Consider the following 13,828-nt stretch of genomic DNA (forward strand, 5'->3'; position numbering starts at 1 on the left):
AGCTTGGCCTCTCCCTGACTTTGCCTCGTGGAATCTGCTATAAAATAAAGACTCAGCTTGCAGGCGGTGGCACTGTCTCTCCATCAGAGAGCAGAGTCCCACCCAGACCCAGCTTCATTCTTTTGTCTGTCTTTTCTGGTCCTTCACCGCCCCCTCAGGTTCACCCCTGGCCGTGCTGGCACGGCACACTTTAGAAAGATATGCCTCCAGGCTCCCAGGGCGGGTTCCTGCCTCAAACTCTGCCCTTACAGGAAACAGCTCCGGGGAAACAGCTTTGGGGAGGGCGCAGCCGTTGCCAAGACAACCCCTGCAGGACTGACTTCCTTCTGCTTGGTCGTGGTGGTTCTGGATGTGATGAACACCACCCATGGTTTTTATATAAGTAGATTTATTTATGCATTCGTTGGTTGATTCTTGTATGTGCCCTCACTGGGTATTGAACCTACAACTTTGGGTTATCGGGACAATGCTCCAACCAACATGAGCTTGTGAGATACCTGGCTAGGGAAGTGGTTTTACTATTTTATATTCCCACCAGCAGTGTATAAGTGATCTAATTTTCTTGCATCCTTGCTAGTTTTTTGGTATTTTTAATAGTTTTATTTTATCATTCTAATAGATATATAGTGATACCTCATTGTGGTTTTAATTTTTATTTTTCTGATGACTAATGAATGATGTTGGACATCTTTCCATGTGTATATTTGGTGAATGTCCATATTTCTTGGCCATTTCTAATTGTATTATTTTTCTATTGAGTTTTGAGAATTCTTTATACAGTCTAGATCAGCCGTGGGCAAACTACGGCCTGTGGGCCGGATCCAGCCCGTTTGAAATGAATAAAACTTAAAAAAAAAAAAAAAAGACCGTACCCTTTTATGTAAGGATGTTTACTTTGAATTTATATTAGTTCACACAAACACTCCATCCATGCTTTTGTTCCGGCCCTCTGGTCCAGTTTAAGAACCCATTGTAGCCCTCGAGTCAAAAAGTTTGCCCACCCGTGGTCTAGATAGTTGTCATTCATCAAATACTGATCTGCAAATATTTTCTCCCAGTCTATAGCTTGTTTTTTTTTTAAAATCTTTTTTCACAGAATATTTCCCAGACCAAAAATTAAATTTTGATAAGGTCCAAATGATCAATATTTACTTTTACTGATTGGTTTTCTCATTTAAACCCATCTTTTTCTTCTAAAATTGTAGATTAAAATTATACTGATGTTATCATTTTTGTTTTTATTATCAATGTAGCTTTTCTAAAGCTTTTAATGTGGAAGTGCTACATACATTCTTGATTTTTCAACTGGGTTTTCACAATAAACTTTCTGGTTGAATTTGAGTTTTAAAAATGAGCATATTGCTTTGCAGGTGTTAAGGGGAGGAAATTTGTTTCTTATAATGAAATATGTACCTAGTATAATTTTTGCACTCAAATAGCATCTTTTCTGTGTGTAAGCTGTTAGTTAGCAAGTAGCTGATTGAAGTACTATTTCTATGTGAGATGTAAATTAATGTAGTGAATGTTGTATCATAGGTTTCCTGACTTTACTGTTTTTCCTTTCTTTTTAATTATATGTCACATGAATTACAAACTGATTATTACTAGACTTTAGAAAAACCATTATTGTTTACATAGTATATACTAGTATAAGCATGTGCATGCATCTACTTTTATAAAACAAAAGAGATGGTATGAAATGAAAGAGGGATAGAGATCTAATTATTGCTAACATTTCCTTTAATATTTGATGTGGTTAAAGATAGGAATGAACTTTATGAATATAAAGCTAGACTTTCTAGATATTTCTCGTGTTGAGTTCCTGCATTTTAGATGTGTTCCCTTGTACTTATTGATTTCTCCATTTGAAGCCTGTACTACAACTGTTTTCCACATTGATTTGGTGTAGAAAGAAAAGAGCACCAGATTTTTAGATATAGACCTAGGGTTAGTCTTTTGCCCATACCGGGGTATATGGATTCCTGAAAGTCACAAACTGTCTGGCAGTTAGTTTCCTTTTCTGTAAAATGAAGACATTTGATTCTTTCATTCCCCTGTAGGTGCTGAAGTTCTGTAATTTTGTGATCTTACAAAGAGTAGCATTCTTGTTCTAATTTTAACCTCATTGACAAAATCAAATAACTTGAAAAGGGATCCTAAAATTTTTTCTAAAGTTTTTCACTATGCTTAGGGTAGGCAGTATGACCTTAATGAACCAAGATATTTGACCCAATACTAATAGGCCCTGTGGAAATACAAAAGATATAAATAATACATGGTTCTTCCCTTAAGGAGCTTGGTCTAGTTGAGAAACAAAACTAAAGTAAATTAAAAAATGATTACTTATAGACTAATATACAACCAGCAAATAGAATGTGGGAAATTCCACAGAACAAAATGACCAATTTCTTTCATGAATAAAGCATGTAAAAAAAAAAAGAGGAGCAAATCTGCTAGATATTAAAAGAACTGAAGACACATGTCAACCAAAAGCAATCATCAGGGGAGGGTGTTGGGGAGCCTTTTGTAGAACTTGGTTCAGATAAACCAGTTATAAAGAGATAGTTGAGTAAAACTGTACATGGATTGGCAATTAGATGCTATTAAGCATATGGCTAATTTTGTCAGATATGATATTGGTATTATAGTTAGATTTTTAAAAGAAAAAACTTATTTCTTAGATTCATCCTGGAGTATTTACAATAGGGGTGGAGAATCTTTGGCCTCAGGGATGTATAAGGCCTGCAAAATCATTTGGTCTGACCCTGCTAAGGCATTAGGGGTGAGTTAGCCAAATATAGCAGGCTAATTTTTAAGTTGATAATTTTGTATGGCCTGTGAATGACATAAATATCCAAAGGGCCCTTGGCAGAAAAAGGGTTCCGCACCCCTTATTTACAAGAACAAATGAGTATGCTAGGTGGAGTTGTTTATTGATAGTTATTAAAGCTGAGTGATTGGTACATAGGAGTTCATTGTACTTATTCTGTTACTGCTTCTGTGTAGTTTTGAAATTTTCTGTCTAACAAAAAAAGTTTAACTTGTTTCTGGTTGATAAATCACCAACTTAATTTGTATCTGTGTAATATAAATAGTGCTGTCACTGTTCAGTAAAACTCTGTATAGTATGGCCTAAATAGGATGTTACCACTTCTAGAAGGGACCTTAGAAGAGATCATCAGGTCAATCCCCTCACTATACAGATGAAGACACAAAGGCCCAAAAAAGGGGAAGCAAATTGCCCAGACCACATTGCTAGTTAATGACTGAACCAGTGTTAGTAATAGGTCTCTTAATTTCCACATTTCTAGGTTCTTCTACCTTTCCTGTCAAAGTTTTCCTGCCTCCAAAGAGTTTGTGAATTTTAAATCAAATTAATGTGTGCATACAACGTTTACTTTGTCTTGTTTATTTTCCTCAGAGTCTGGCCAACCTATTTGTGGAAATGGAATGGTAGAGCAAGGTGAAGAATGTGATTGTGGCTATAGTGACCAGTGTAAAGATGAGTGCTGCTATGATGCAAACCAGCAAGAGGGGAAAAAATGCAAGCTAAAACCTGGGAAACAGTGCAGGTGCCTTGCTAATTCCAGTCATGTTTATGTTCCTGTAAAGTCACCTGAAGGCAGTTATGGCAGATTTAAAACAAATTAAGAGATGCATATGCTTTTGAAACTTTATCTTTATTTGTTGTTGTTTTGCTTTATTTGTGTTTTTTTCATATATACATATATATATATTTTTCTTTTCTATTCCATAGCATAGGGTAGTGCACTGTTGTTGGCAAATTGAACTACATGTAATTGTAATTTGTGTGGTGGGTGTTAAAAAAAGGACATGCAAAAGATGCTCAGTAATGCATTTTATTTAGTTCTTAACTTTAAAAATGTTATCATCCATATTTTTAGGATCTTAATTTTAAATATTTAAGTAATATGGATTCCATATACTCTTTTTAAAAAATATATTTTTATTGATTTCAGAAGAAAGGGAGAAGGAGAGAGAGAGATAGAAACATCAATGATGAGAGAGAATCATTGATCAGCTGTCCCCTGCATGCCCTCTACTGGGGATCAAGTCTGCAATCTGGGCATGTGTCCTGAATGGGAATCGAACCCTGACCTCCTGGTTCATCGGTTGATGCTCAACCAATGAGCCATATCAGCTGGTGGATTTCATGCACTCTTATAACTTAGTATCATATACTTATTTCACTTGTCATATTACTTTGGTAGTAATTGATACAAGCAATAGAATATTGTTTGTGCAATACTGGTTTGTTTTTCCTACTTTGATTTTAGCATATAAATGTGAGGAAATTGATAAATTGACTAATGTATGATGTAATTATGAAGAACACTGGTAACTTGTCTAATACTAAATCCATTTTCTATTATAGCCTTTCACTAATGACAAATAGAATAAGAATGCCTTGCTTATAAAAATGAGACAATCACTTTTCTATGCTTATTAGAATGTTGAAATTTAGTAGCCTTTTATCCCAATATTTGAAGTTTATATCAATAACATACTATTTAAAAGATAAGATTTATATTTTAAAAATTAGGACCATATCTATATAAATAAGAAATATCCTAGCAATTTTCTTTAATCATGTAATGTTTCTTTTAGTCCAAGCCAAGGTCCCTGTTGTACAGCACAGTGTATATTCAAGTCAAAAACTGAAAAGTGTCGGGATGATTCAGACTGTGCAAAAGAAGGAATATGTAATGGCATTACAGCTCTCTGCCCAGCATCTGACCCTAAACCAAACTTTACAGACTGTAATAGGCACACACAAGTATGCATTAATGGGGTAAGCATTTGATGTATATATTTTTAATTTAGTTTTATAAAACCTGCTTTATCAAAATAGTTGATGACACTTAAAGCTGCATAGTTAAAGTAATTAATCTCAGCTCCTGTTTCAGTATCTATTTCCCCACAAAGCCAAAATGTATTATATGGTTGATGGCATCCTATTAGTTACTGACTTGCCTTTTACCTTTCCACTGTGTGTGTTTGTTATTCTCTAGAGAAAAATAGTTGTACAACTAGTCATGTGACTTTGTACTGCTTTTAAATTTTATAAATTAGTATCTTTTTGTAGCCTAAATAAAAGAATATAAAGCCTTTGAAGCTTTCTTGACTAAATGGTTACTTTCTTCTATATGAGGAAAATTTCATTTTTTCTCTTCTTATAAAGGAGCCATAATAACTAACATAAAATTGATGTTTATCTACTCTCTTTTTCTATTTTTGCTTTGTAAAGATCTTGATATTTTAAGTTGCTATTTCTTTAAAAGATTTCCTATCTTATTTGCACTTATTCTTTTTCAAATATGTTTATATTATCCGTTTCTGATACTAATTTATGCTTTCCCCCCCAGCTTATGTTTCTACTTAATTATTTTACCATTGGAGGCTTATATCCGCCTGTCTATTACTGTGCACAATAGGCTTGACTATTTAGGGATTAAATAATTGATTTTCTATTTTCCTTTCAGCAATGTGCAGGCTCTATCTGTGAGAAATATGGCTTGGAGGAGTGTACCTGTGCCAGTTCTGATAGCAAAGATGATAAGGAATTATGCCATGTCTGCTGTATGAAGAAGAGTAAGCCTTTTAAAAATACTAGAGGAGTATAAAATTTGTTTTGAGAATCTTATTTTCTCTTCTATTTTAAGTGTTAAGCTCTGACATATACTCTGCATAGATAATTTCAGCTAACCTGATCCTCTTGAGAAAGAAAAACTTTAGATGTAGCATAGCATTGTGTTTTAGTATTAGGTCCCTACAGTGTTTTTAAAGTGGTAAACTAGACAAAAACCTGCCAGCTTTATGGCAATTAATATAAGCACTGTTAGATTTTAAAGCTATTGTAGCCACTAAGTAAAGAGTTGCTGGTTGTTTACTTATATTGTAACATTTAAGGTGAATTCCCAGTAGTGTTATTTAGCCTCACTAATGAAAGTCTTTGTAACATGTCATGATAATGATTTTAGGCAGTTTCTTCCTCCTCCCTTTCTCCCCAGCTAGTACCCTAGAAAATCTGATCTTCAACTTATATTTCGTACTTCTTTTCCAGTGGACCTATCAACTTGTGCCAGTACAGGGTCTATGCAATGGAGCAAACATTTCATGGGTCGAACCATCACCCTGCAACCTGGATCCCCTTGCAATGATTTTAGAGGCTACTGTGATGTTTTCATGCGGTGCAGATTAGTAGATGCTGATGGTCCTTTAGCTAGGCTTAAAAAAGCAATTTTTAGTCCAGAGCTCTATGAAAACATTGCTGAATGGATTGTGGTAAGTTGTTTTTATTTATAAAGAATCCTTATCTTAAAATGTTTTGATCATAATTTTACTTAGTCAGAGGTCACCAATGTTATGAGAAAATCACTTTTCTGTTTATACTGGAATTACTTTATCTCAAGAATGATTTTAAAGTTCAAATATCCCTGGGTATTAATTTCTTCTAAAGTGATCAGAATATCTGCATGTGTATCATTCATAGATTGGTCGGTAGGTGATGGGAGTCATTCTGTTTTACTCTGCTCCCTAGTTCCTGTCCTGATGGGTTACTTCCTGCTTTGGTCCATATGCTTAGGGCATTTTCATGGGAGTTTTTCCTCTAGTTGTTTTGGAAAGCCCTGCTTGCTTTTTATACTTCTCCCTTGTCTCAATATGACAGATAGCCAGCTGCGGGTTCTACTTTGCTGAACAGGAGAGATGAAAGAGAAATTGGTGATTTTCTGAAGGTTTTTTCTGGTGTTTCAGTATAATTTCTGGGTCTTCATCTTGTCCGTGATAGGACTGTTGAACAGGGTAAGATCAGATACAGAGCCTTTTGCAGATTCGTTAATGATTATGGATGTTCATTCCAACATAAATCCACTGAACTGTATTATTTTTAAGCCCACATTTCTCTAAGTTGTACAGATGTTAAATTACCTGAAATTTTCTTAGAAGATTTCTGAGAATGACTATCTTAAGTCACTTAAATATTCATGTTTCTAAATGATTACATTGAAATATAAGTAGAAAGCTTGCAAGTGATGTTTTTGATAATGTGCTATACCCAAACTGAAATAGTTTGCTTTGGAAATTGACTTAGAACTCAGCTCTTCCTCTTTCTCCCCTTTTCCAATCATTCCTCACCTTTTGTGTGTGTATTCAGGACTGAATATGCCTCAAAAGCACACCAAAAAGTTGTTTGTGTGGATTGTCCCTCTTTTGGGTACTTTTAGAATAACAACTTTCTACACTAACAATTTTGGAATTAGCTCCAGCATTAAATGGTGTTTATTACACATAGAAAGAGTAATAAGTGGTTTTTAGATATATGATGATTATGTGGTGGAGGGATCATTGAAGTTGGAATTAGGAGACCTAGATTTTAAACCAAATAATTGGGCAATTCTTTTAACTTAGTTATTTTTATTTTTTAAAAAAATATATTTTTATTGGTTTCAGAGAGGAAGCGAGAGGGGGAGAAAGAGAAATAGAAACCTCAATGATGAGAGAGAATCACTTATCGGCTGGCTCCTGCTCCCCCCTCACTGGGGATCGAGCCTGCAACCTGGGCATATGCCCTGACCGGGAATCGAACTGGTGACCTCTCGGTTCCTGGGTCGACGCTCAACCGCCGAGCTACACCCGGCTGGGCTATCTTTATTTTTTTAAAATATATTTTTATTGGTTTCAGAGAGGAAGGGAGAGGGGGAGAAAGAGAAATAGAAACATCAATGATGAGAGAGAATCATTGATTGGCTGCTTCCTGCCCGCCTCCTACTGGGGATTGAGCCCACAACCTGGGCATGTGCCCTTGATGGAATCAAACCTGGGACCCTCCACACCACAGTGCTCTGTCCACTGAGCCAAACCAGCTAGAGCTAACTTAGGTATCTTTAAAACATAAATATATTACTCATTTTTGTACTCCTGCACTTGATGCATAATGGGTGTTCAGAAAATATCAGTTAAAGTAAAGGTGCCTTGTGACAAGTGGAATGAGACAGGTTTTGGAATTACACAAGGATTCAGATCATCCTTCTGGCCTTTGTCAGTTCTGTGACTTCAGGTAACTTACCTTTCTTGGCCTTATACTTCCCTATTTTCAATTCAGATCCAGCTCTTTTTTCAGATTACCTTTATTAATAAGATGAACCTGGCCCCAGTTCAATTCCCGGTCAGGCCACATGTCTGGGTTGCAGGCTCGATCCCCTTCGTGGGGTGTGCAGCAGGCAGCTGGTTGATGTTTCTCTCTCATCATTGATGTTTCTGTCTCTCCCTCTCTTTTCCTCTCTCTCTAAAAAATCAATAAAAACATTTTTAAAAAAGAATAAGTTGTGATCTAGCATACTTGTCTACTATAGAGGACTATGTTCTGAAAAGAAATCTGATAATGGTGATCTCAGAGTTATGTTCCACTTAGTATATGTTGTGCCAGATACTTTAGGTTTTCTAGATAGGCTATTACGTAATCTAAAAATAGTATATTTTTCATTTTCCTTCATTACCTTTAATCTTGACTCAATTTTTAGAATTTCAAAAACTCATTCATTTATTACTATTAAAATATTTAATAGGAATGATCTTTTTATTTAAAGTATTTTCTTTTTGTTGTTAATCCTCATCCAAGAATATTTTCCCAATGATTTTTAGAGAGAGTGGAAGGGAGGAAGAGAGACTCAGAGAGAGAAACATCAATGTGAGAAAGACACATCAATTGGTTGCCTCCCTCATGCACCCCAACCAAAGCCAGAGATTGAGTCTGGAAATGAGCTACGTGCCCTTGACCAGAACCAAACCCGAGACCCTTCAGTTCTCTGGCCGACAATCTACCTACTGAGACAAACTGGCCAGGGCTATTTAAAGTATTTTTAAAACCTCTTTTCATTTTTAGATTTGAGGATTTAGTGAAATGCTGATTACAATGAATTAGCAATGTGAAGTATTTTCTTGTGCTCTGGAACTCATTAATCAGGCACTTTTAGGTTTCTATAAGTTTGCCTTGAATGTAGAATGCTTTTGTTTTATTTCATTGTTGATATTCACATGAGCACTTTTGGATGGCATGGTCCATAATGCCTGAATGGTACCACTAGGCTGTGGCTGCATTTGTGGACATTAACCATGTCAAACATAAGGTAACAAACTTCTAGTTCCCTATAAGTTGTTTGTCTTGTTTGTGTTACCTGCAGAGTTCACTTGCACAGCAGAGTTTATTTTGTTACATTAATAGCTCATGCTTTGGTCTTTCATCATGTCCAGAAAGTGACCTTTCAGTTAGTCATATAGGATGCTCTGGTGTAAGAAGGTATGATAGAAATTGGGTTAGTTTTACTCACTTTTCTTTTCAGTGGTCCCTGGTAACTTTTTGTCTCCTTTCTGTTATATATTGTTGCATCTTTTCTCCTCATGTAGGGTAGGTAGAGTAGGAAGAATCTTAGTAGTTTATTTAATACTTCAGGGCATGAGTTACTGATTGCTACTGGTATCATGGAAATGATGGACTTTTACTTTTTTTTCTGGAATAAAGTTGTTTTCAACAGTGTTTTGAACATATTTCTCAAAAATATGTTTACTCTATTTTTTTCAAATACATTTTATTGATTTTTTTATAGCGAGGAAGGGAGAGGGATAGAGAGTTAGAAACATTGATGAGAGAGAAACATTGATCAGCTGCCTCCTGCACACCTCCTGCTGGGGATGTGCCTGCAACCAAGGTACATGCCCTTGACCAGAATCAAACCTGGGACCTTTCAGTCTGCAGGCTGATGCCCTATCCACTGAGCCAAAACAGTTAGGGCTCTATTTCTTTTTTAAAAAAATTCTTTATTGTTGAAAGTATTACATATGTCTCTTTTCCCCCCATTGTCCCCTCCCAGCCTGCCCCACTCTCCAGTCCCAGCCTTTGCTCCTCCCCCACCGCCCCATTGTCTGTATCCATTGGTGATGCTTATATGCATACAAGTTCTTTGGTTGATCTCTTACCCTCCTACCTTCCCCTCCCGCCAACCCTCCTCTGCCATCCCTCTGAAACTGGACCGTCTGTTCGATGCTTCTATGTCTCAGGATCTATTTTTGTTCATCAGTTTATGTTCATTATAATCTACAAATGAGTGAGATCGTGTGATACTTACCTTTGTCTGGCTGGCTTATTTCGCTTAGCATAATGCTCTCCAGGTCCATCCATGCTGTTGTAAATGGTAAGAGTTTTTTCTTTTTTTACAGTTGTGTAGTATTCTATTGTGTAGATGTATCACCATTTTTTAATCCACTCATCTGCTGATGGGCACTTAGGCTGTTAGCAAATCTTAGCTATTGTAAATTGCACTGCTATGAACATAGGGGTGCATATGTTCTTTCTCATTGGTTGGTGTTTCTGATTTCTTGGGATATATTTCTAGAAGTGGGATCACTGGGTCAAATGGAAGTTTCAATTTTAATTTTTTTAGGAAACTCCATAATGTTTTCCACAGAGGCTGCACCAGTCTGCATTCCCACCAGCAGTGCAAGAGTGTTCCTTTTTCTCCGAATCCTCCCCAGCACATGATGTTTGTTGATCTGTTGATAATAACCATTCTTACAGGTGTGAAGTGGTACCTCATGGTTGTTTTGATTTGCATCTCTCAGATGATTAGTGATTTTGAGCATTTTTTCATATGCCTCTTGGCCTTCTATATGTCCGCTTTTGAGAAGTGTTTATTTAGGTCCTTTGCCCATTTTTAAATTTGTTTACTATATTTCTTGAGTGCCTACTGTGTATCTATCTAGCCAGTAGATAATGCTAAAATCCTTTGGATTTATCGAGGAGTTATCAAGTTCTTGAAAAGTTTGAGAGCATTCACCAGTAAATCTATTGAGACCCTGTATTATTATCGCCTTTTCTTTAAATGGGGGTTTGAGGACATTGATAATTCTTTTTCAGTTTCTTCCAGAGTTATTGATGTGTTCAGATTTTCTACATGTTTTGAGTTATGTTTGACGTTGTACAAACCATCTTTGATCTTGATATTTTTTTTTCCAGATTCATTGTAGTTTCCCCTCCCTTTTAAAATAATTGCCGGTTATTTGTGGCTTTTTGAATTTTTAATTTGTTCAGATTTATAGGAGTTGGACTTTTAAAATTTTTGTTTTGATAGTAACCAACTGTATTCAATTTTTCAACTGATTTCTGCTCTCATATTTTACTATACTTATATGAAATTAAGTATTAAGTATCTGGTATTCTTTATGAAAGATTTAGAGCAGTGTTTCCCAATTGCTTCATAGAATACTAGATCCATGGGTTTAGTGGTCAAATTAATCTGGAAACCAGATTATTATATCCCCTCTTATAGATTTGTGAGGATATTGTTAGAAATAATGCAATAAAAAACTTTTTAACCTTGTTTTTAAACTTACATGATCCCAGAAATCTTTATTCATGTAAGGCTTATTAAACCATAAATATCTAAGAAGTCACTTGGGGGAACATTAAGAGCAGTAGTTCTCATTCCTGGTTGTACATGAGAATCACCTTAGGGCTTAGACCCATTAATTCAGAATCTCTTGGGATGGGGCATTAAGTATTTCTGATGAGGAGCCAGGATTGAAGACCATCTAAACAGGGTTTGGCAAACTATGGCTCTTGAGCCAAATCGAGCCCACTGCCTGTTTTTGTATGGCTCACAAACTAAAAATGGTTTTACTTTTTAAAATAGTTATAAAAAAACAAAAGATATTATCAAAATAACATGCTTTTGAAAAATATTTGAAATTCAGATTTCAGTGTCCATAAATAATTTATTGGAACATAGCCACACCATTTGGTTACATATGGTCTATGGCTGCTTCTGCACTTTGAGTAGTTGCAACAGAGACTGTAATGGCCCCACAAAGCCTAAAATATTTATTTATTTATCTGGCCTTTTATAGGAAACTAGAGGCCCAGTGTACGAAATTTGTGCACTCTGGAGAGAGTCCCTCAGCCTGGCCTGCGCCCTCTTGTAGTTCAGGAGCCCTCGGGGGATATCTCACTGATGGCTAAGCTGTCAGTTGGACATCATTAGTGCTGCTGTGGAGACGGGAAAGGCTCCCGCCACCACCACTGCTCTTGCCAGTCGTGAGCCCGGCTTTTGGCTGAGCAGCGCTTCCCCTGTGGGATAGGGCCGAAACCGGCTCTCCAACATCCCCCGAGGGGTCCCGGATTGTGAGAGGGTGCAGGCCAGGCCTAGGGACCCCACCAGTGCACGATTGGGGCTGGGGAGAGATGTGGGAGGTTGGCCAGACGGGGAGGTACTGCGGGAGGGCTTCAGGGCATATCCGGCCCGTCTCACTCAGTCCCAATCAGCCGGACCCCAGCAGCAAACTAACCTACCAGTCAGAGCGTCTGCCCCCTCGTGGTCAGTGCATGTCATAGTGACTGGTCGACCAGTCAACTGTCTGTCCCCCTTGTCGTCAGTGCATGTCGTAGCGAGTGGTTGAGCAGCCTTAGCATATCATTAGCATATTAGCTTTGATTAGTTGAATGGCCTACTGGTCAACCAGACAGCATATTAGGCCTTTATTATATAGGATGTTTGCCATCCCCTGACCTAGAGCAGTGGATCCAAAGTTTAGTCCCCTAACCAGCAGCATCATCATCACCTGGGAACTTAATAGAAATGCAAATTATCAAACTACCCTGGATCCACTGAGCCAGTAGGTGATGGTGCTTGCTAAAGTTTGGGAACCATTTTTTTTCAATCAGTGTTATGTAATGACTACTTTTGAAAAGACTTGTAACAGAAAATTTCTACTTTGTCATTCTAATATGTTGTAAATGGAGGATTGCTATGGTACTCTAAAGTCCTTCATTGCCACATAGCTCATGAAACATGAACAACAGAGATGCAGTATTATCACAGGGCTTAGCATATGGTAAGGATTCATTATACATTTGCTAGATGAGTGAAGCAGATTTCTTAAATGTCATTATTTATATGGAAAAGAATATAATTGTGCACATTCACTTTGAGGCTATAATGTTTTTAGGTTTCAGTGGTATTTTATCATGCCAGCCCAGGCAGAGCTTAAGAAACTAAAAGATTAGTACTCAGCTGTTTTCCTTTTGGCAGATTGGTGTTGAGAGGTGGCACATGGGTGTTGAAGAATAGAACATTTAGTCCAAGTCCAGACTATGTTATCTTCTGAAGGATAGAACGGAAGCTCTCTGCCCTGCAGGATGGCATAATCAGTATCACCACAAGGAATTGTGGGTCCCATATGGTTTTGTGACCCATAGGAAGTCTCTGGTGTGTTTGCTGAGCGTGAGAGTTAAACATTGGAACATTCACTGAAAGGATTAGATAGTTGACTTTTTTCTGGGAATCTTTAGAAACAACAAAGATTATTTTATGTCTGAAGAGACTTGAGTACATGTCTTTTTTTAACATTTTTATTTTTTAAAAATATATATTTCTTTAATGATTTCAGAGAGGAAGGGAGACGGACAGATAGAAACATCAATGATGAGCCCTAACCGGTGATCAGCTGCCTCCTGTACGCCCCACACTGGGGCTCGCGCCTACAACCCAGGTATGTGCCCTGACTGGGAATTTAACTGTGACCTCCTGGTTCATAGGTCGATGCTCAACCACTGAGCCATGCGGCCGGGCTGCACCCAGTCTTAGGATTGGAAATCGGGGTCCTGCCCACACTGGGAAGGCTGACACGCTGCACCTCAACAGGAGGCCCTGGCGGACGAGAAACACTATCTTCAGGACAGACCCTCCATCCGAGAGGGCCGGGCAGGCGCGTCCTGTGCTCGGCCCTGATCAGAGCCGTGCTGTGTGACCTGGGG

At 37.5% G+C, this 13,828-nt stretch overlaps 1 protein-coding gene across 7 annotated transcripts in view; it reads left to right on the top strand.

Moving 5' to 3' along the window:
* ADAM10 (ADAM metallopeptidase domain 10) overlaps positions 1-13,828 on the top strand; it is a 164,176-nt gene that overhangs the window by 131,579 nt on the left and 18,769 nt on the right. For 6 of the 7 annotated variants that reach the window (XR_001514089.1, XM_006765226.2, XM_015564962.1 and 3 more), the window contains 4 exons: positions 3,422-3,572; positions 4,630-4,813; positions 5,505-5,613; positions 6,086-6,306. Coding sequence is in view for 6 of the 7 variants with exons in the window: in XM_006765226.2 (XP_006765289.1) it covers positions 3,422-3,572; positions 4,630-4,813; positions 5,505-5,613; positions 6,086-6,306 (665 nt within the window). In the remaining variant the exon portion in view is untranslated. Of the gene's footprint in view, positions 1-3,421; positions 3,573-4,629; positions 4,814-5,504; positions 5,614-6,085; positions 6,307-6,691; positions 6,825-13,828 lie in introns of those variants that run through there. The other variant, XM_015564963.1, reaches the window with a different exon arrangement.

The sequence above is a fragment of the Myotis davidii genome, unplaced genomic scaffold (assembly GCF_000327345.1).
Source record: "Myotis davidii unplaced genomic scaffold, ASM32734v1 scaffold441, whole genome shotgun sequence".
NCBI lineage: Eukaryota > Metazoa > Chordata > Mammalia > Chiroptera > Vespertilionidae > Myotis > Myotis davidii.